Raw genomic sequence first — 24,324 nt, forward strand, 5'->3', positions numbered from 1 at the left:
TTTACTATAATCTCCATCGGTGAGTGAGCCAGCGCAGTTCAGCAGAGCAACCAAAATACAGAGACTGAAGCTTTTGGTCTATCGATCAACATGATCAAGATCTAGGTTAGATGTAGACTTCACTTATTACTGATTGGAATGTATTTCTAAATGTATAAGTTTTGGGGAAAATGGTGAAAAGAAATGATAACATACTACTGATAGATACGTGAATTATTTTTTTTAATACCCATTGGCATTGCTGCCTGCTCAAATAAATAAATAAATGAGTCACGGCCTATATGGACTGCAGATAAATGCTGATCGACGCCTAGCAGAACAAGTACCAGTGCTAGACTAGGGGGTAGAAATCTAAGCAGACGACGGAGCATAATGTAGCTTAAGCATAGAATGATGATGGGTTCAGCGAAGAGCCCAGAGAAAATAAGGGGGACATAATCAATCCCGAAATGCTTTGCGAGTGGTCACAAAATCGTCTCGGCGCAAATCACCTAATTCAGCCGTCTGGTGAAATCGCTGATAACAACAATCACCGATTTGGTAATGATTTTAGTTTCCTGAAACTTGCATTTGTAAAGTTTTAAATATCAAAGTATGTTTTCATATTTATGTATATCCCTCAACATATTTTTTAATGTTATCTTTGATATCGTTGTAGTCATATTCTTTCATATTCGTTTCTTGATCACTACTAATTTGTTGTTGTATTTGATCGGCATTTGATTTCGTTGTCATGAACAATAAAATATGCGCGCAGCTCAGTTGCATGCGCGTATTGAGTTGACCTTCCTTAGAGCAACACGCTTGTGTGTTGCTGCCCTCTACGTTCGTTGGTCTCGTAACTACTCAATTAAGTCTTCGCGCGGTCATAACGCGTACTATTGCAAGTGCGCGCAACGCATCCCTGCCAAATAAGGAAAGGGGCACTTAAGTGACTTTTCAGAATACCAAAATGCTAATTTAGCGCTAATTGACCGCTAAATGTGCTTTCAGAATACCGCCCCTGATGAATGAGATTTCAATCTTTCAAGAGTGAATTTTACCGTTTTCGAGTGAAAGTGTGCATTTTCTTTAAAACTATTTAAAAAAAGGTAAAAATTCACTCTTGAAAAATAGAAATTTCATTCCATCAGGACTAGTTCCTCATCTCACTCTGAGAGGACTGTGTCTAGGGACCATGGGCTCGTTGCAGAGTTATGATTAAACGCAAGCCAAATATATCAATCGCAAGTTCCAAATGCGCTCTGTTGATTGGTTGAAAATCAAGTTGCGCGTGATTTTTAGATTGTGATTGATCGCAACTCTTTCTGCAACGGGCTCCTGATTTGCTACTTTGCATTTAGAGAGTACACAATTGATGTGAGCGCGAAGAAAAAAAATCCGATTTAATTTCTCATTGTGTAAACATCAGCAATATGATGTAAAATGTACTCTGCTAGCAATATTTATGTTTTTCGTTTTCAGTTTCTATCATCAAATCTCTTTAAAAATCGAGTTAGGTTGCATTCTAAAAAGAGCTCAATCCATGGAAAGGAGCTACGACCGAGCGAAGCAATCGAGCAATTAAAAAAAATCTTTAAAACGAAAGATTGAGTAAAATTGGACAAGCAATAAGATAGATATGACCATATTCCTGTCGATATTACTAATGCCTTGGAGATCCTCCAATAAAATTGGCAATGCGAACAAGATCTGCACATGACGTCATACATCTCTCTCCTTTGGACACTGAAATTATACCCAAAACATTGTCATCGAATGATATTTCAATTCATCAATGACATAATGCGAAGCTTCTAATACATGTTTTCCTCTCATAAAAAAAGACTCATGGGGTTTTTAACAAAAATTTTTTAGTATGACTTTATTAACTCGCACCTAAATGCCGACGCGTACATGATATGCAACGCGTGATCTTATTGATAGATACTCAGTAGTGCGCGTCCTCATGACACGATCTGACCAACGAACGTAGAGGGCAGCAACACACAAGCGTGTTGCTCTAAGGAAGGTCAACTCGATACGCGCATGCAACTGAGCTGCGCGCATATTTTATTGTTCATGACAACGAAATCAAATGCCGATCAAATACAACAACAAATTAGTAGTGATCAAGAAACGAATATGAAAGAATGACTACAGCGATATCAAAGATAACATTAAAAAATATGTTGAGGGATATACATAAATATGAAAACATACTTTGATATTTAAAACTTTACAAATGCAAGTTTCAGGAAACTAAAATCATTACCAAATCGGTGATTGTTGTTATCAGCGATTTCACGAGACGGCTGAATTAGGTGATTTGCGCCGAGACGATTTTGTGACCACTCGCAAAGCATTTCGGGATTGAATATGTCCCCCTTATTTTCTCTGGGCTCTTCGCTGAACCCATCATCATTCTATGCTTAAGCTACATTATGCTCCGTCGTCTGCTTAGATTTCAACCCCCTAGTCTAGCACTGGTACTTGTTCTGCTAGGCGTCGATCAGCATTTATCTGCAGTCCATATAGGCCGTGACTCATTTATTTATTAGAGCAGGCAGCAATGCCAATGGGTATTAAAAAAAATAATTCACGTATCTACCAATAGTATGTTATCATTTCTTTTCACCATTGTCCCCAAAACTTATAAATTTAGAAATACATTCCAATCAGTAATAAGCGAAGTCCACATCTAACCTAGATCTTGATCATGTTGATCGATAGACCAAAAGCTTCAGTCTCTGTATTTTGGTTGCTCTGCTGAACTGCGCTGGCTCACTCACCGATAGAGATTATAGTAAAATGTCAGAAATTGTTGAATAAATCCCCAGAAACGACGGTTATTCCTGTCTAGTTGATCGATAGACCAAAGTCTAAAGATCTAACTTTATTTGTCTAACTAGACAAATGCTCTGACCAGTCTCGATCTGTTTGTTGAAGATGTTGTTCCACACTGGATATCTAAGTAGATCTAGAATATATATAGATCTAGCACGACTAGTCTATGCAACAATAAAAAAATACTAAAATAATAATAAACTCAAAACAGATGAATTCCACATTGTCTTTTATAGTATAGGACGCCAGGACGCCTAAATCATTTGAGGGTTGGTCCATGCAAGCTAAGTTTGGTTCAATTAAGGCCAGCCTGCATGGGCTAGCCGCTAGGAGGTTATGATTTTTTTTAGTCCGTACGTTAAATGCCTACAGGGTAAAATCTAGATCTAGAACTAGACGATTTAATGGTTGACAAGTTACCGTTAGGCCTTACCGTTAGGCATGAGAATTAAAATTCAGTTAGATAATGCATAAAAATAAAATCACGAGCTTAGTCACTTTGCTCTTTCACTTTCGAAATTTCTCCCCAAAAAAATACGCGTTCTGCCAGCCAAGCCCATGCCATGCAGGCCCAGGAAAATTTACCAATTCTTGCAATATGGCAAACAAATTATGTAAAAGTCTTTGATTGCACAGAATCAATGGTCAAATTAAGATATGGATGCTGTCTATCAAATCTACTTTCTGCCCAAAATCATAAATTAAGATGGTGTATAATATCCAGCTCCCATTTCTTCTAGGCCTAGATCTAAGTATAACTAAGGTTAAGTCTAACGCAAAACGATGATGGCACTCTGCAAACGATGTAACATTGCAATCAATTTCCCAGAATTGGCTGATTTTTCTTAGAAATTATTGAAGAAAACCAGGGAAAATGTGAATAGGTTTAATTTTATTCAAGCTTTAATTTGGCTTTGGAAGTTTGGTTGCTCAATGATTATCGACCTTCGACGCGACACAGCGCCTGGCTGTGCAGCTCAGCTGCAGCGCAGCCAATGCAATGCATCCGATGCATGGGTTTTTTTTTCGCCATCCATAGTCTCGGACTCGAAGTTTCGGACCCGGATTTCGGGGTTTAGGCGCCTTGTATTAAGATTTATAGACTTAAAAGTCAAATGCAAATTAAAATTTGAAATCTGACCTTGAACAATCACCGTTGATAAACTTCAGCCCTGAAGCGATTGCACTTCAAATCAGACCAGGCAAATTAGACGTCATTGTGTATGTTGCTAGAAGATCTATGACGAGTCGACTGAAGCCCCAGCGCATCATTAACGTTACTAGTAGCTACGCGACCGGCCCAGACTCGGCGCACCCAGGCCAGAAAAATGACCTCGATTATTAAGATGGTTGTCTATGCATTTATTAGTGGTGCAGCGAAATTCAGCAGAGGAAAATAAGAGATAAGAGGTATCCTCGTCATAGACTTAATATTCAAAAATGAGAAAAAATGTCAATATCATGATTATTTAAGCTAAATAATTTTTTTAAAAATAAAAGTAATTTTTTTAATATTTCTAGCTAGAATAACCGACGTAATAATTGTTCATTAAAAATATTTAAAATTAATAAATGAAAAAAAAATCAACTCGACAAATTTCCGAAAAGTCCCCCTTATTTTTTAGACTGGTCACAAAATTCGAGCGGAGTTGACCTTCCTTAGAGCAACACGCTTATGTGTTGCTGCCCTCTACGTTCGTTGGATCTGACCAATGCAGTCAAACTTTACCGTGCGCAACTCGGTATTTAAGTGCGACTCTAATACCGTGTTTACACTTAATCGGTTTTGAATCGGCTCGCGGTTCTGAACAGCGAGCTGTAACAGCGTGTAAACGCAGTGCAGGATAAACCAAATGTCGATTCTGCATCGGTTTTGGTTTTGAACCAAAAGCCGATCAAGTGTAAACACGGTAAAAGTCATACTTAAATTTTGTGAAACACTCCCCTGATCTTGTGATTGCCTACGTGAGGATCAACATATCGCATAAGTGATCTAAATATTCAAAATTCTCATAAATCACTCAATCTTAATCGCGTTCAAACATACATGTAAATATAAAGATAAATCCATAGTGATGACATGCACAATCTCACAAATTTATTGTTTTGATAAACAGGGCCTATATACATTTTAATTATAATTTACCAATAAAATATAAACTATTAATTAATGATAAATATTGATTTTATATGATTTTCGAACACAAAGCGATAAGTCATTGAGGGTGGCCTATATCTAGTTAAAGTCTGTAGTATGACTTGACTTCGTGGCTCTACCCTGCAGTTGGCCTCGTCTGCTGTGCAAACCCTTCACTCGAGTTAAGGGTCTGAATGGGCAGCCTACTGAAGGCTCTCTCGCTCACTGCAAGATTTGTATGTGCTAGTCTTTGCGTGGAGGCACACTTGTTGATCAAAGTTCCAGTCAGGATCTGTGCCTGTAGACTACAGTATGCCCTTATTCTGGTGACACGACATTTTATCCATATTTCTCCAAACTTTCCAAATGTGATCACTGACGTACTGTTCTTATCATCTGGGGCCCGTGACAGAATTCCTACACAGCAAAAACTGTGGTGTTAACTGGTGTACATAGAGGACCACACCAGTTATTTTACACCAGTGTTAAATTGGTGGTGTTAGTGTTACACCTATAGGTGTTATTACAACACCTATGGTTGTTACATTTACACTCTTTGGTGTTATGTTCAATCTCTAGGGTGTTATTTTAACACCTCATGGTGTGGTCCTCTGTTAACACCAATTGGTGTCAGTTTTTACAGTGTATAAATTATTGTAGAACATTTTTTTTACGATTGATTACATTGGTTACGATGTACAATCAATCGTGAAAATCAAGGCTACGATTAATCACTAACCTTTGGTGTTTCTTTAATAGAAGTTGAATACCACAATAGACCAGTTCGTAGTTACTTCATGGACAATTTTGGTTAAATTACCTTTGATTTCGTTCATTATGATAGGCAGATTTCAAAGCAAAATATGACGGTAAGCTTGCCTTACATAGCAGGATGAAGAATATGAAAAGACCAGGGGCCAGTAACAGAAAGCTTAGCAACATTTTTCTACGATTGATTCCATTGACTACAATGTACAATCTATCGTGAAAATCAAGTCCCTTTGTGTTACGGGACCCATGTGACTAGAATAACACACCAATGAACACTCTATAAAGGTATTCGTTGCATTTCTAATTTGGATACACATTACAGCATGTTGTACAATGTACTTGGTAAACTGTGAAATAGAAGTCGTTCGTTGTTTTTTTATGGATATAAATGAAAACACAATTCAAAAGAATTTATGAATAGGCCTAATCAAGACACCTAAGTTGGTGCTTATCTCATTAAAATTTGAACCCCGTGTCACTTTAGTACCGATGACCTTCCTCTGATCATGCGCAGAGTGGAACTACGAACTGGCTTTTACATGTACGCTATACCTGGACAGCTGCAATAACTTGATTTGAATAGAGCTCTTCGTAATGAAAAATGGGGGAAAGTCATCTAAGAGGAAATGAAGCCTTTGAAACAACATAGCTTGTGTGAAAACAGAAAAATCAAAGTAACAGATCGACGAAAGTTTGACAAAAATCAATCAAAATAAGAAAGTTATTAGCATTTGAATATTGCGACCACCAATGCTATGGAGATCCTCCCATTGGCAATGCGACAAAGATGTGTGATGTCACTTGTGAACAACTCTTACCATTACTTTAGAACATATTTCACTTAAACCGCCACTTTTACACATCTATCAGAAGATCATGTGTTCTTTCTATAGGAGAGCATGCAATACAGATTTTGAAAGAATACATCATGGATGAATAGTTTGTGTCCCCATTAGAAAAAGCGAAAAGAGACATTTTGGGGGTATTTTATAGTCGATCAAGGGAAAAGTTGTTCACTTGTGATATCACACAGTCTTCACTGTAAAAACTGCGGTGTTAAAACTGACACCAATTTTTAATAATAGAGGACCACACCCTAGAGATTAAACATAACACCAAAGAGTGTAAATGTAACAACAAAATGTGTTGTAATAACACCTATAGGTGTAAAACTAACACCACCAATTTAACACCGGTGTAAAATAACTGGTGTGGTCCTCTATGTACACCGGTTAACACCACAGTTTTTGCTTAGTTGTAGCATTTCTATTGTGAGAATCTTCATAGTATTAGTGATCGATACATATTCAAATGTTCATAACTTTCTCATTATTTGTCCGATTGTTCTCAAACTTTCTTTGTTCTTATTCTTTGGGTTCAGTTCTGTTTCGACACAAGGCAAGGCTTGTTCCAAAGGTTTATTTCCCTTTAAGACAAGTGGATCGTCAGCTGTGAACGGCCCATTCTGAGAGTGCTAACCAGGGTCTTTTATTCAGGGTCGTGTAAACATATACACACACTCTAAAACAGTAAATGCTTAATAGACCTGGGTGGAGAGTGGCAAATATGGATAAACCCCTTGCCAAAGGACGCAAGAGCTGTGGTAGGATTCGAACCCTGACCTCGTGGCCAAGAGTCATTTTCATTCAGCCACAGAACTACCTTTGTTGATATACATATATTAATACAAAACTGTTTGTTTATTCTTACACATCAAACGTGTTATGCTCCACACAGCAAAAACTGTGGTGTTAATCGGTGTACATAGAGGACCACACCAGTTATTTTACACCGGTGTTAAATTGGTGGTGTTAGTTTTACACCTATAGGTATTATAATAACACCTTTTGTTGTTACATTTACACTCTTTGGTGTTATGTTTAATCTCTAGGTTGTAATTTTAACACCTCAGGGTGTGGTCCTCTATTAACACCAATTGGTGTCAGTTTTAACACCGCAGTTTTTACAGTGTTTATGTATTATGATAAAATATGTAGAATACAAGTGAGAGCTGGAACACTGCACCAATCAGTAGCCCCGATCCAGCCCACATTCTCGACGATGTCGCAGCTCTCCTGGCCCCGGCGGCGTCCCCGGCTAAAAGTCTGTTTCGAGCCTGTATTAAAAGAGGAAAATCAAATATTTCACTTTTGAGTATCATTTAGGTCAAACGGTGAATTAAAAAAAAATACTGGGCCAGATTTGTGTCCCAGCAATAAAAACGGACAAACTATTGCATTTTTATTTTCTCAATTGAATTGATAGTCTATGCCTGTTAAAAACCCACTAGACCTACTACCCTAATTTGTATATGTCTTAACCCTGGATCTCCCTTCAAATCGTTTGTACAGGCCCTAAAAATCTTCACGGGAGAAACTGCAGTTTACCCTGAAATATAATCTGCGAATTGCAACGCTTCCCCCAAAGTAAATAAATAAATGAAATACACGAATAAATGAAATAAATGAAGATAAGTATATAAATAAACAAATATATCAGTGAATGATCAAATCAGCCTTGTTCAGATCGGTCGCTTCCTTGGTTACATAATCATGGACATGTTCTTGTACATCCTGTAGCTATTCTTGTTGACCAAATGCTGAGGCCTTCGTCCATGCTCTTACCCCCCCCCCCCTTCCTCAGCTGCACTCTCTCGTCGAGTTCACTGGTTACAGTCGGTTTAGTTCCAAATTTGTCCAATGCCAATTCGTCCAATTACCGAATCGTCTACTATCATCTGGTCTACCATCAGTTCGTCCATTATCCACTGCCATTTCGGTCGCTCACTACATCACCACCAGATGGCCTTATAACCATAATTCATTTGGTCTAATTGGACTAAGTGTTCATTGGGCGACATGAATGGAAATAAGATGGACATTAGACCAACTGGTTATGATACGAAATGATTATTGACGCAATGGTGATTAGACTGGACAAAATGATTATTGGACCAACTATAGTTGTTGGACGAAATGTTGATGGACGGAACGGAATTAGATTAAATGAAGATAGACCATGTGATGAGTAGACGAGTTGGCAATTTAACTTTTTTCTCTCTCTCTATTACCATGGAGCTGTGTTTATAGCTCCATGCGTTTACACTGACCTCTACTGCTTTGATGAGTGCTGCTATTCCAAACGGCACGCAGCAGCAACAGAGAATGAAAGATCCGAAACCGAATAAGCAGTTCACATTAACCGGCGCACCGACTTGGCTGTCACGGATAATCGTCACGTGTGGCGGATATGACATCTGTACATAGTATGGAGGGATGGGAATGGGGCAAAGGGGGATGGGGGGGGGGGGCAGAGAAGGAGAGAGGGGGAGGGATAGAGAGGGAGAGAGAATGATTGAGAGAGTCGGTGATAATTATTTCAAACATTATGCTCATTATTAATTTGACGTAACCATGGCGTAATTTCCTTCAGCAAGAAAGTGATCCACAATGTGCTGCACTCAACCCAGGTGACGTAAATGGGTACCTGGCAGGAATTTATTCCTTGAAACGCAGCGCGCGTAACAGCTGCACTGCTAAAGCCAGGGTAATTATGCTGCATATACTGTAGAGCGCTTAGAGACTTCTGACAAAGTAAGTGTTAAGCGCTAAAGCAAGTATAATTATTATTATAATTATTGTTTGTGAGCTTCAGACCTTTCGTTTCATCATGGCATGCCCATAAACATGATAAGGATATGCCCTATTTTCACATAAGAAATATAAATGTAGGGAAGAAGCAAATTGTAAAAGTATGAGGATAGTTAGTTTAAAAGACTTCGTCCAAGTCTAGCAACAGAACATTGTTCATTAACAAAGCTCGTAGATCAGTTTGCAGGCGAGCACGACGAGCGAACATTGTATTTTAGCATAATTCTATGTAGCAAATACTACAAGCCCGCTTCATTCCGATTCAAACCTAACACCGAAGAAATGAGGAAACGCACAAATACTTACATTCATGCCATCGTAGGAGCAGTGATTGTATTGTTGGAATGACGTCGACAATCCGTGGTCGACGTCGAGATCGTGCATGGCCTCGGATTGGTCCATCCAGCCATGTCTGTGCGGATGATGATGATATCTAGGAAACGGTGGTCCTCTGTGAGAGTGTCCATGACATTGAGGTTGACCTTGAGAATGACCTTGACCTTGTGGATGACCTTGATAATAATTACATCGACCTTCACCTTCGTATGCATTGTTCGTGTATGTTTCAGGTACCACACTTGCATACGGTGGAGGAGATCCCAAGTCGGGACGCGTTGGGGTCTTGTTAGGATCGACTCTGGCGTACGGGGGTAATTCGGGTTCAGGTGGTGGTGGTTGTGGGGTTGGTGTAGGGGCAAGTGGGTGTGGCTCTTCCTCTGGTATCGTTGCCATTCTATTACCATGTATACCTCTTCATGAAATTAATGGTGATTGCCAGTGAGAACGATACATCCGAGTTCTTCTGCATAATGATTTTTGAAAGAAAATAAAATTATTGACGTTGTAAGAGAAAGACTTCCGTTAATTCTAGAAGAAAAAATAATTACCTTGGTTGTAGTCTTATCAGATCATCATTTAAAATTCATCACCATTATTTTTTTGGGGGGGGGGGCGGAATCTGGGTTTGAAATACTATCTTTAGTGATGTATATGGCATTATGGGTAGCTATTAGAAAATGTGAGGAGTTCTTAGGTAATCTCAATTTTTGTTTTGATGTTAGTACCCGGCAGTAGCCTAATAAGCGAAACAAATTTGGAGGGGCCGCAGCTATTAATTCCTTCTGGACGAAATATTAACAAAAATCGAAATGCAAATAGCCATATTATCCAGAGAGAAATATCATATTTTCTTTCCTTTTCTGGTTTTTCACCTTGTCTAAAACTTTTTTTTGGGGGGGGGGGGCAGGGAGAGGGAGGTTGGTCTCGACACTGTAGTATGGTAGTTTTAATAGACACCTTTCCCCAAGGCAGCTAATTTTTATGATATGGAGCATCATACTGAAGGTTATTCTAAGTGATACCACAGATCCTATAGCCCGTATTCTGAAGTCGGGTTTAACTTAAACTCAGGTTTAAAGTTGTGGTTTAAGTATGGACAGCCAATTGTTACATAATCAATAACAGTAGAGATATCATACTTTCAGCTCTTTCGGCTCTCAAATCATTCATAATTGTGTAGGAAGTATAAATAGATGATTGTCTTCACCATCGATGAATCAGGAAAGAGCAAAGTAAACATAAGAAACATACAACTTAATAAAAATTTTGATACTTTTGGCTTCCCATACTTAAACCATAACTTTAAACCTGAGTTTAAACCCGACTTCAGAATACGGGCCTATAAATCCAGTTTTCACATTGTCTTATCATAGGATAATGCAAAAATTATATATACAGCAACAAGTGGAACGGAAACTTTATAATTATGGACACAATGCTCGCTCGTGCACATGCAAAAATCACTTATTCTTTTATCTTTTTTTTCGGTCGGGCGATCTCTCTGCTTGCGGGCGAACAGTGAAATGGGTATAAAATGGATAAGATACTGAAATCAAGAAATGGCTTATATTTTTCAACACTATTATAAAAATGACACATTTCAGGCATTGTCTAGGGTAGGGGAACATTACTGGTTTCACGGGCCTAATCACTAGTGGCAGGCCATAGATATTCATTCGAGCCAACCCATTGCTATTTTTTTTATTTTGATATGGCTGATTGACAAAGTGTATGCATATGATTGTCCATCTAACACTGATTCTATTTTTGGTAATTACTGAACTTCCTCCCTAAATTGGGAAGAAATATCACAAATTTTGGACTATATTTTGACTGGCGGAAGGATTAGGGCTATATTTTGCTGTTTGAAGTGATGAATCTGCTCCCCCCGACGATGTCTTCAAACACGCCAATTTATTTTTAAAATGAGCCGGTCGAGGGACCCTTTTCTGGTCAGATATGGATTGCCAGATATAAATCCTATCCACTGGTAGTAAACATTCGACCCCCGAATTTCATCCTTATTTTTTATGAATTTTTTGAAGTGCCAATTTAACACATGAGTCTATGGGGAATGAATTAGGCCTGTGAGACCAACAAAATACTTGTCACAGGGTACTCTGAGACCGTTACAGAATTTCTACCTGTTTTATGGCCCATTATGAAAGCACATGTAACAAAAAGGGTAGGTCCTACATGAAGCCCAAGAGATGATAACTTGTCAAGGTTCCATTTTGAATGACCATAATAACCAAGCACGGTGTCCTCCTCGTAATAGGGACTTTTCGCACCAAGACGCATACTCTTTCTGGAAAGGTGAGAATATATTTTCAAAAGCCCTTTATCACAAAACAGTCTTTGTCGAAAATCGGTATATATAAAAAACAAACTGCAGTTTTTCGTCAGCTTACAATTACGATGGTACACCGCCTGGTGAACAGTACTTTCACATATGATGATGATGATGATTGTGGTGATGCTAATGGTGATGATGATGATGAGATCTGCTGTCCATGTTCACCTATTTTCGGCAATGACCTCTAATCGGTTTATTGTGATATGATGGACAGTTTCAATATATTCTCAACATTTCCGGAAGCGTCTGCGCATATGTGTTTGCGAAAACTCGATATCAACCACTTGTTCACTGCAACCACCCTGCCTGTCGGGAGATGATAACTTGTCAAGGTTCCATTTTGAATGACCATAATAACCAAGCACGGTGTCCTCCTCGTAATAGGGACTTTTCGCACCAAGACGCATACTCTTTCTGGAAAGGTGAGAATCTATTTTCAAAAGCCCTTTATCACAAAACAGTCTTTGTCGAAAATCGGTATATATAAAAAACAAACTGCAGTTTTTCGTCAGCTTACAATTACGATGGTACACCGCCTGGTGAACAGTACTTTCACATATGATGATGATGATGATGGTGGTGATGCTAATGGTGATGATGATGATGAGATCTGCTGTCCATGTTCACCTATTTTCGGCAATGACCTCTAATCGGTTTATTGTGATATGATGGACAGTTTCAATATATTCTCAACATTTCCGGAAGCGTCTGCGCATATGTGTTTGCGAAAACTCGATATCAACCACTTGTTCACTGCAACCACCCTGCCTGTGGGGAATCTATAGTTTGGACTATGGCATGCCAATGCTGTACAGAGCACACATTTAAAAATGATTAAAATATCACTTTTGTGACCATAATTACTAATTTCCATACAGTTGCAATTTATTTTTCATTAGTAACTTGGGAATAATTTTTGTATTTACTAAAAAAATAATAATTTAAAGAATCAAATTTACTTAAGGGACAAGTTGTATGACGAATAGGTGTAATGAGAACTGTCAGTGTAAAAAAATCAAGCATTTGTCCCAAAGAAAAAGAGAAAATATAGCCAAACATTGCCATCCTTATTTTGCCACACATGGAGATATAATTGAGAACAAGGTTATATCATAACTTTGTTCATTGAATGAGTGATATCAACAGGGAATACCACTCGTACATATTAAGATATTGTAGTACGGGGTTCTTACAAAATCTCACATTTCTAGAACTCTTAACACAGAGGCAGCCCAGCAGACATGTTATCTGGTTGAGAACTTACTGACCAACTCCCAGTTTTTTTTAAGCCTTGTTGCATTCTAGGCAACGTTCCATTCAAATTAGTTTAGGAACATCAATATTCATATAAATGTCAATCAATAGAACAAAGTATACCTGAATATTCAAATATACAAACAAAGGATATATTCCTATTCAAACTATATGCAAATTATTATCTAGGCTTGCATTAACTTAATATTATAACCAATCATCAGGAGAGAGGTGGAAGGAGAGGGAGAGTAAAAGAGAGAGAGGAGTGAAGAAAGTTGTATGAAAGATGGTGGAGTGATTAAATACAAAAGAACCTTGTGTGAGGACTGTACAGCAGTTAGTGTATAAGAGAGTGCTGTGCATAAATAGAAAGTTAGGATGAAAAGGGTGAATATAGATGAGAGATGTTCTATTAGAAAAAAGGGACGATTCATGACTAAGAGTGGAAAGAAATAGAAGTACAAAATCAATCCCTACAATATAAATGACATTATATAAATATACTCACTCAAAGTAAACAACATTTGTGAAACGTCTTCAGGTAAGGAACCAGCAATCATTTGCGATTAGAAGTTGCGGCTCAATCAATCGTTTTCGAAACAAACTAACTCCATCTTACTCAAGAATGTTGCTGGTGCTGTGTCTTTTCCACACACAAAATAAATGATCTCCTACAGTGGTGAGTCTGTCATTGGATTGACGAGCTTAGCCCGGATGAACATCAGGTTATTCACTAGTATAAGCATTTCGTGAAATCAACGTGTTGTTGTTTTGTCTTTTCCGCACCATAAACCAAATGATCTTCAACTGGTGGGTCTGTCATAAGACCGATGATCTCAGCCTGGATGGACTCCTATGTTCTTCTTCCGTTGAGTACAGTCCTCTTAATAGAGTAGAGTCGTACTTGAGAGTTGTGTTATTCCCTAATGTAAGGATGGACGTCTGTCATATTAACGAGCAAAACAAAACATTCGCTGGTCGGCCTTAATTGGCTGGCCTCACTTATCTTCTTTTGGAAGACAATGTCCTGCGATCCCTTTCCAATAGCCATGCACGCAGACAAAACTTCTGCAGTGTTACCGGACGATCTTCGAACAGTAAAGGAACTGAAACGTGAGATAGGTAAATTAAACTTCTCCAGAATTCCAAAGAAACGTCTGTTCCACTTGCTAAGATGTTGAAATGGGTAATCTTTAAGTTTACTTTCTTTTAGATGTCGCAGCGTCGTGTAAAGTGTTATTCAACCCCGACGCTATTCAGAATAACTACACAGCACACACAACACCGTTTGTGTACTTTTATTGACGTTAGGAGTCCTCGCATTTGAATAGTTTTTCTTTCTTTGGTCACTCGAGTGTTATTGATCCTTTTGTATTCGGATAAAGGTTACGACATAAAGGGGTAAAAATAGTAAGTGAGAGAGAGAGAGAGAGAGAGAAGGAGATAGAAGGGGAAAAGGAGATAGAGTGAGGGAGAGAGAGAGAGAGGGGGGGGGGGCGAAGAAAGATTATATGTACCCCCTCAACGAATAACAATGTTATGGAAGTACTATTTTGATAAGCAATCATACAATATTATGAATATTTCACTGAGAACTGTCGCCCCCTTAAGTTGTAGGAATTATCTTTATTGGACTCTCTTTTCTTTCTCTCCCTTCTCTCTCATTATTTCCCTACCTCATACCTCTCCCACCGGGATCAGCCATGCAGACACTTTTTGTGAGATAGACCCTGGGGGTGTTTCACAAAGATTTAAGTATGACTTTAGAGTCGCACTTAAATGTCTAGTTGCGCGCAGTATAAAAGGCATGACAGCATTGGGCTTGTCAGGATAACGTACTAATCATGCTAATACAGGGCAGGAGAGGTGGTCTTGCACAATTTCCTGGGAACTTTTCTTTCCTTTCTTTCTTTTACTTTTCAAACTGACATAATTTGAACAAAGAAATTATCATATTTTGAAAAAAAAGAAAAGCATATTTATAAGGCAACAATAGTCAAAACTGACTAGTTTGCCTATTCAAAATAACAACAACAACAACAGTTAGATCATGCCAAGAGGACGCGCACTACTGCGTATTGATCAATAAGATTGCGCGTTGAATATCATGTACGCGTCGACATTTAAGTGCGATCTAAGTCATACTTAAATCTTTGTGAAACACCCCCCATATATGCCTAGATGTTGCAGACACGACATTTGCTCCTGCGACTATTGCTCCTGACTTTTTTTTTTCGTGTAGAGTTTAAGGGTTGCAATATTGTTTTAGGCTAGGTTTAGGGTTAAAGGACAAGTCCATCCCAACGAAAACTTGATTTGAATAAAAAGAAACAAATTCAACAAGCATAACACTGAAAATTTCATCAAAATCGGATGTGAAATAAGAAAGTTATGACGTTTTAAACATGTTCAAGTTTCGCTTCATTTCACAAAACAGTTATATGCACATCTCGGTCGGTATGCAAATGGGGAACTGATGACATCACTCACTCACTATTTTTTTTGTATTTTATTTCATGAAATATTTTGATTTTCTCGTCATTGTCATGTGAAATGAAGTTTCATTTCACCCTGAACACATGAAATTCTATAACTTTAATATTTTGTGCTTCAGGCAAGGAGGTTCTAAGCGTCAAATTCATAAAAATTGAAATATTGTATAATTCAAACAATAAAAAACAAAAGAAAAAGTGAGTGAGTGACATCATCGACTCTCTCATTTGGATGTAACTGACTCGTTCATATAACTATTATGCTAAAATAAGAAAAATTTTGAAATGTCATAACTTTCTTATTTTACATCCGATTTTGATGAAACTTTCAGCGTTATGCTAGTTTGATTTTTCCCTATTTATTCAAATTAACATTTTGCTCGGTTGGACTTGACCTTTAAGTTCGTGGTAGAGTAAAGTGTTAAATCCAGGGTTGAAGTTAGTCATTCGATTAGTGTGTAGAACTTGGAGGGGAGCAAATCCTGTCCCCGGAGGAAATGTCGCCGGAGCAACTGCCGCTGGAGCAAATGTCATGGACCCACTTCAATTTGTTTTAGAAACAGTAATACATTATGCTAGGCACAGTGCCCTCAAAATATACCATGATCACTATAAAAACCAATACTTGTAACCCTCTGTTAAATAGCGTCAGATCACCAACTCCCGGAAAAGAACATCGATGCATTTGGCTTTTAATAACGAAAAATGACGTACTTCACTTTCAATTATGGCGTCACACATTGTTATTACATTAAAGCCTTGAATATGCTGAGCACTGCTATGGGAGGAAAGAAGTTGGATAAAAAATCCACTGTTACATCTCATGAAATTTATCAAACTGAAAGTGCTTTCCCATTTTCTTAACTTCTTTCAGCCTATCCCGCGTTTCATTCCTCCCTCCCATCCCATTCTTCACATACCATCTCTTCTTTTAGAAATTCAAAATTTTGTATTTTACTTAAATTCTGTATGTGTTTCATATTACACTTAATTCAGCGTAATTATGGTATTTATTATGATTGTAGATTAATATGATATTCAATAAGTCCAATAGAATATGCGACATTATTGTGTATCTTTATATTGTAAATAGTACCGCAGTTATGCTTTACATTTGTTTTAAATCATATTATATGTCCGTGTGTATTTCAGTCTTTAAAACTGCAAAGCCCGATTTCATATCATAGGATACCATGCCATGTAATGGTAATATTCACAGACGAGACATAAGTGAATCAAACTTTGTTACTCAAATAATCACTTTTTGTTCCGTTTTTATTTTCCATGTTTTCATAGCCCTTCGCAGATTTTTTTTTGGGCTGGGAGGGGGCGGGGGACGCGTACAATTAATCAAAAACGAAAACGCTGGTCATACTTCTTAAATTATCTTTATTTTGAAAACAGCATGCTCTCTGAGGTATAAAAGATGAAATGAACATAATTATGGCATTATTTTGATTATTACACATTCCTCAAACCCATGTTAATTTCCATTTGGTATTGATAAGCAACTAATTTTATAGTATAAACAAAGATTTAATACAGCTATACTCGACATCGCCACTTGAACACCATCTACGAAATATGCTTTTCATATGTTGGTCACTCTCAGACAAAATTTTATCCAACCCCAATAAAAAAGTACCAGAATATGTTTTCCCTATGTTACCTCCAAAGTGATTCAAGTTGAGTCCTTTGCATGTTAGCCACTCTCAGAAAAGATCGTGATTAGAAAGGTTTTTCAAACACCCCCTTTCCCCCAAGAGAGCATGAACATTTCTTTAGCAATTTTCTCTAGATTGCAAAGAGGACCTCCAATATGGGCCCTTTGCAGAGAGTATGTCCAAATCGTAAAAAGATACTAGATGGTCATTCTTTAAGACCTCTTGCACTGTGTCTTTGTAACAAACTACCTGTCATTTTGCGTGACATAACGTTAGCGATTAGCTATTTCAAATAATACACTGCTTGTATGCAAACTTGTTATTGTTCCAAGCCCTATTTTCAGGAAAAGACATATCAACTCCACTCATGGTTACTTTATCATTTACATTTTGATTACAACACGATATACTATGAAGTAAAACAAAATGAGCATGCCCATAAGTGTCATGAACTTCATTATAACAAGCTTCCTGTCCATTATCCTAATAATAGGAATATTTCTTTGGTATTGCTTTAACGAAATCATATTCTAAACATTAGTCCTAAGCTTAATATTAATGAAGCATCCCTTCAAGAGTCGAGAAAGGTTTGAAATTATTCACTGCGTATCATGTTATGCACGGGATTCTTAGCAATGTGAGATTTTTATTTAAATGACGTAACAGATTATTTAATGATAAAATAAACTTATAGTAAAATAGATTCGAACTTGATGAAACATCCGAGATTATTTTCTCTTTTAGTTCATGAGTGGTACCGAGGCTTCGTCGTCCCTCTTGGCATTCTGGGAACGAATCACTGACGTCATCTTCCGGACGACAACCAGGACGGTAACAAGGAGAACGATCATGATCGTTACCATGGCAACAATAGCCAGCATCCACGGGTTGAACGCAGAAACCTGCGTTTCAGTGGATTTATCGTCTGTAAATAAAAAGAAACATAACAAAATATGGTTATCAGACAGGAACAAAAAAAACAACAAACGCACAGATACAATGAATTCCAATATTCTTATCAATATACAAATGATGCATTCATATCAGTTAATCATGCAATCTGACCTCACTCCAGTTGAGGCTGTGTTCGATCCATTGCACGAAGTAGATAGGTTGAACACAGCCTCAACGAGAGTGGTAAGGTTACATTATGGACGAATGAAGACATAAATTTGGCTTTTTCGACGACTATTGTTGACCGTGTTATTTGACCCCTCCCCCCAAAAAAAAAAAGAAAGAAGAAGTGATAACAATAATGGCAACGATGATCAACAGCCAATCAAAATCAAGGGTTCCATTGAAGTTACCATTGCATGGCAAAGCTATAATGGTTATTTTTCAAACAACGGGGCTCAGACTGGTCAAAGCTATTACCTTTTTTCGAATGGCAAATCAGCGGTCAGTTTGGAGATCGTTTCGTTGGCGCGACCGTATACAGCATCAAAAAGAATCTCGAGAGTCTTAGGTCAAAATCGAATTGAGATTTTTTCAAGCCCCTTATCATAATCTAGAAATTTGAAATCAATATCAGTTTAAATCTACAAGAACTTTTCGTGAGACCAGTTCGTGTGTTTGACTGTAGAAAAATAGATGAATTGATTTGTGAGGCGCGCCGCTTGGAATCTTCCCACAATGAATTTATCCTGTCCCTACATTCCTAGAATCTAGAAATGATGGATTTTTTCTACTTCTTATTTAAATACTATCGCTTGCTTGGCACGTTTTGTTGATTATTCAACCCCCCCGGGGGGGGGGGGGCAGTCAATATATTGCTGAACACATGCGAGACCCCCCATAAAAAACGCTTTAAAGGGGTGTTTTTTTTTCAGTTTTGGACGCGGGCCGCGCGTGGACTCGTCAAGGGTATCCAAAACACCGATTTTCAAGAAAAAAAGGGTGGTTTTGAAAGACTGGTCAATGGTCAATTGCGGGGTCAACCTATTTAGGGTATTTTTTTTCTTTCTGAGACTAGCATAACGTGTTTTAGGTATGTTTTTCCCCAAAGCTTTTTCCCCGGGCATTTTCCTCCTCGTTCCTGTAAAGTGTTTGGGTTTTTTTTCCCGATTGAACAAAATTTGTTTAGGGGTCATATTCTGGCGACAACTTATTTAGGAGCCAAAATTTGTAAATGAAGACCGAGAAAAACTTGTTTAGAGGTTTATTTTGCACACAGAGAAAAACTCGTTTAGGGGGTGTTTGGAAATGATTTAGTCATGCATGTGTACAGCAATACATTTCCCTGCCCCTCCCCCGTCAAAACCCTTCATCCAATTACTTATCCAAACTGTCGTGCGATCCGTGACGAATGCCAACATTTGTCGTCCGTAACTGATCGTGAGAGTTTATGAACCATTCAATCTTTTTATGCGATCAGTACGATTGCCAATACTGATCTGATACGATTTGATACGACCACTACGATCATTACCACGATTGAGATCACCGTTTTAGTCGTGGCGCGAATCGTGAAAGTAGGAACTAGGCATGAGACATAGTACACACCATCGAGGAGATTAGTGAGGGTTACACGCACGAGGTACTTTCGGAACAGTTTTAACACGCCCGAGGATTTGCTGAGGGCATTCACGCTACTTTAAAGGTAACAAGTATGTGAGATCATCATGATTATTCTGATTGGTCTGAACCAATGAATTTGATTACAGTTCATATCGTCATTTTAAAACATAATAAAGAAAACATGAAATAGGCTTTCAATACAATATTGATAAAAACACTGATATTTTACAAGGATTTATATTTAATTTCTACAAGAATGATATGATGATTTGTATATTATATATTTCTTGAACTTTGTATCTTGTACTGATATATCTTGCTTATCAGAGTACTTCATTAAAAAGCATTTATTTTCAGGTGTCCATTTCATTTCATTTTATTAGAATTCGCTTTAATTCGTTATCAATCAATCATTCTTTGCTTATAGAATGGAAAAGAAGAAAAAATATCCTACATCGACAATGCGCATACCTTTAATCATCCAGTCCATGTGTTCGTAGGATTCTGAGCTACGTCTAAATCTGATTGGTCCACGGCTAATCCTCTTACGCGCAAGCGTGGATTTCGAGGATGTGACGTCACGACGTTGGCGACCGTTCAGTCCACTTGGGCATGTGACGTCACATTCAGTAAGATTTCCGCTTGTTGCGTCACAGACAAGGAGGTCACAATGGATGTAAACCTAGAATACAGAAAGAATAGCCATGCAAGTATAGTCAGTATTGAGAGGTGGTAAGAATAAACTGATTTGGGTTGACTGAAAGAGAGACAGGCAAAGAAAGAGGGAATCCTCACACACCCGCATCAGGGTTGCGTGGATACGACTGTCCCGTTGGTGGACTCGGATCCGTCAACATCTTGAGGTTTGACCTTTCTGGTAATATCACACTGTGGATACCTCTATAGTGAGAGCGGTGTCTGCCAGTCGAACCAAAGATCGTGGGTTCGAGTCCACCCTGGGCGGATGACTGAAGCCAGTGCGTTGTGTGTAAACGTTTCTCCCATGTTTCATAGATGCAGGCTATGTTACAATGAAAAACACTCCGTCCCTCGGATAGGACGTTACATGGAGGCCCCGTGTAGAGGAGAGTCACCACCTTTGCACGTTAAGAACCCACTGCACTATTCGTATATATGCGAGTCGGGGAAACCCTGGTGTAGTGGTCCACCTGCATTCCCCCCCAATCAGTTATATCGGGAGGAGAGACCTGCAGGTCATAGTGATTCAATTCGCTTTTCGCCTCCCAGGCACAGGTGCATGACGCCAAAACAAATAATAATGATAATAGTGCAATGGTGCACAGTGTATTCACATAGTGGAATATGTGAAAAGTACAGTGTAAACATGGTAAAACCGCTCAAGTTCAATTATGAAGATAATTTCACACTGTGGACACTTCTACGGAGTGAGGGTTCACAGTGTGTTCACAAACTGTGGAATGAAGATTCGACTCACAACGTTACAATGCTCAAAATTAACAGTTTCACACTGTACCGTATGAGCATTTACAGTGTGTTCCCATAGAGGACTGTGTGAACTGCTCAAGTTTGATAGTGTAAAAATAATTGGAAACACAAGGTGAGCGTTTACATTGTGATCCCATACTGACTATGTGAAAATGTGACTTCAACTGTTAAAAAAAATTATCATTACTGTTAGTATGGTAATGGTTTCACACTGTGAAAAACGGCGTGACACTGTGTTCTAGGGAAATTCGTAACCTACGGTGAGAGGGAGTTAAATGTTTTATAAAAATAAAAATAAATTGCACTAATTGATTTAATTAATGTAAAATGATATACCGATCACTCCCTACTTGAAAGAACAGTGTGTTCACACTGTGGAATGCAATATTAGATAACCTTCACACTGTTAAATTCGAGCACTTCATCAGTGCGAATCACATATCTACATTGTCGACCATGTGAACACGCTGTGAACAGTCACATTGTCTAGGTGTCCACAGTGTAAGAACATTTTCGCACTGTTGAATTTCAGCGTTTTTACAGTGTGACACTGTATTCTCTCCAGCAGTGCTGTATTTTTGTAAGATCTGCACAAGATAGATCAATATTTTATGATTATTTACAATATTTAACATAACAAAACCTTAGAATGGCTTCATTAGGAGGAGGATCTTCTCTTCCCGTCCTTTTTATTTCTTGGTTCCCTATAGACTTACTCTGTTTCCTAATCCTACGAACCGGAAGGTCTTCATCGTGACCCCTACGAAGTCAAGCTCATCCGGTTGGATTACTGTACCTTCATCGACAGAACAGCTAATAGACAATAAAAGAAATAAAAGAGACAATGTTCAAATATGGGGAGGAGACAGAAAATTTTAGCTATTTTAAAAATAGAAAGACACGGAAAGCTTAGGATAAAAAATAGTAAACTTATACATTATCTAGTTTATTATTATTTTATTCGACATAACCAAACATGTAAACAATATGTATGAACAGTAGAATAAGGAGGAGTCACGTGGATGCCGGAAAAGGAAAAAAAAGAATAACTAAATGACATTTGCTCTGGCGACAATTGATCCGCTGTAATACCCCACATTAATGGAATGACCAAACTTCAACCATTGATTTACTACTATACCCTGTCCTATACATAACCCTAAACCAACGTTAACCCTATTGAAATCCTAACGGTCTTAGACGAGCAATTATCGCCGAAGCAAAAGTCATGTCACCTCCTTTCCAATCCATGTGACTTTACAGAAAGAGCACACATGTAATGGTAAATAGTAAGATACAACTACATGTATATAGTTGACGATCACAAATCATTGGGATCATACATAGTTTAACATTACGACAGAATCTTGGGTAGATATTAAAACACTTTACCTGAGCAATACATCCTAGCCATATGTGAAAAGTTTCAAGCCAACAAGTATTGAAAATGGTTGATCTATATAGAAATAACGTACGTTGTGTACTGATTGTATCCTCTATTCATTGTATCAATTAATATGAATTATTCTTCATCAACAAGCAGGAATTTAATGATATTTCAAGATTCAAGAGATTCAAGATTTATTAAACCAAATGTTGAGCTGAATTGACAAATGTTTTACAAAAAAACATAAAAATACACATAAAATCAACAAAAAATTAATGTAACAAAAGAATCAAGAAATTACAAAAAATTACGGTATAATCATGATAATAATGAAGAAGTGATCTTAGTTTTGGAAAGCTTTAAAAAAGTACATGTTGGAAAATTTTTAAGGTAAATTCGTGAGTGTGGCTGGGGCGTCACGTGACCTCTTGACCATCAGGTTCAATCCCATGCCGGGAACTGTATCAGACTTACCCATCTTCGATAAAAAGGAATTGGTCGTCATTGAATGAACTTGAGGGCGTGGCCACACAACGGGTGATTGACAGGTCCAAGGTCCCTTCCTGTGATGGAACTGAAGCACCGAAGTAGAGGTCATCATTGAGATCCATATCGACAGGATAGTCTTCTTCAAGATACTTCTCCTCAAAACCTTCATCTCTGAAACAAGTCAATTCAATTCAAGAAAATAACTTCTTATCAATATTGAGATTTGTTCACTGATATATAATTCAAAGTCTTCTTTATCCGGTTGACCATATTTTCGTCATGTTTTTCCAAACACTAACGCTAACCCTAGATTTAACCCTTTTTAATCCAGGTTGTCAAAACTGGCCTTTCAACAAAGTGGAATAATTGACACAATGGAAGCAGTCCTGAGAAATGACTTGCTCTTTTGATTATATGATATTATGTTAACAAAGAATTGTGGCTTGAGAATGCCAATATCACCCAAGAATTGAAAAAATACATATTTTACAATGTCGATGTAGGCCTACTTTTAATTCACCCTTAAACTCCCTTTTAAAATCAAATCCAAAGGATTATACATCAGTAACGATTTATCCTGACAGAAAAGAGGAATTGACATTAGCAACATAAAAAGGGAATGAACTTTTATATGTGATCCATTATATCATGAATGTTTTGTCATGTATATTTTGATGAAAAGGATCAATAAATCTTGAATTACAAAAGATAAGAAATAAAAGGGGAATGGTTAACAAGAGACAGAGGACATCTACTTTAAAGCTTTTTCGACGAAGAGCAATATTAAAATGATAAGTTATAACACCTACAGAATTTCATGAAATATTATATCCGTATATTTTTCTGTTGGTATCTGCCGGAATGTTGCCATACACTGTAATAAGAGATTTGTCAAAAACCTTGCAGATACACCCATTAATTGTTGAACGACTTCAACCCGACAGATATCAATCTTAAAAATATGGGTACGAATTT

General features: G+C 37.8%; 2 protein-coding genes across 3 annotated transcripts in view; both read right to left on the bottom strand.

Moving 5' to 3' along the window:
* Window positions 1-7,653: 7,653 nt before the first annotated feature.
* On the bottom strand, window positions 7,654-14,627 carry LOC121417274. Of its 2 annotated transcripts, none has more exons than XM_041610917.1 (4): window positions 13,842-14,627; window positions 9,691-10,183; window positions 8,844-8,990; window positions 7,654-7,850 (listed from the first exon to the last, which is right to left on the bottom strand). In XM_041610917.1, exons 2-4 carry the CDS (start codon window positions 10,114-10,116, stop codon window positions 7,707-7,709), a joined length of 717 nt encoding a protein of 238 aa, XP_041466851.1. In that variant the 5' UTR covers window positions 10,117-10,183; window positions 13,842-14,627; the 3' UTR covers window positions 7,654-7,706. The 2 variants fall into 2 exon arrangements, with proteins under 2 accessions (XP_041466851.1, XP_041466850.1); XM_041610916.1 differs by having other exon boundaries at window positions 9,691-10,186.
* A 2,586-nt stretch (window positions 14,628-17,213) lies between these two features.
* The window catches only part of LOC121417276, a 37,287-nt gene continuing 30,176 nt past the window's right edge, over window positions 17,214-24,324 (bottom strand). The window contains 4 exon segments of the mRNA XM_041610918.1: window positions 17,214-18,414; window positions 20,478-20,688; window positions 22,190-22,286; window positions 23,335-23,520. Of these exon segments, the coding sequence (XP_041466852.1) occupies window positions 18,230-18,414; window positions 20,478-20,688; window positions 22,190-22,286; window positions 23,335-23,520 (679 nt within the window). The 3' untranslated portion in view covers window positions 17,214-18,229.

The sequence above is a fragment of the Lytechinus variegatus genome, chromosome 6 (genome assembly GCF_018143015.1).
Source record: "Lytechinus variegatus isolate NC3 chromosome 6, Lvar_3.0, whole genome shotgun sequence".
NCBI classification, from domain to species: Eukaryota; Metazoa; Echinodermata; class Echinoidea; order Temnopleuroida; family Toxopneustidae; genus Lytechinus; species Lytechinus variegatus.

Coding starts and splice junctions, on each gene's coding strand:
- LOC121417274 (XM_041610917.1), bottom strand. CDS start 10,116: ATGGCAACGATACCAGAGGAAGAGCCACACCCACTTGCCCCTACACCA. Junction 8,991..9,690: donor GCTCCTACGATGGCATGAAT/GTAAGTATTTGT, acceptor TACTATGTACAG/ATGTCATATCCGCCACACGT. Junction 7,851..8,843: donor CACTCATCAAAGCAGTAGAG/GTCAGTGTAAAC, acceptor CTTTTAATACAG/GCTCGAAACAGACTTTTAGC.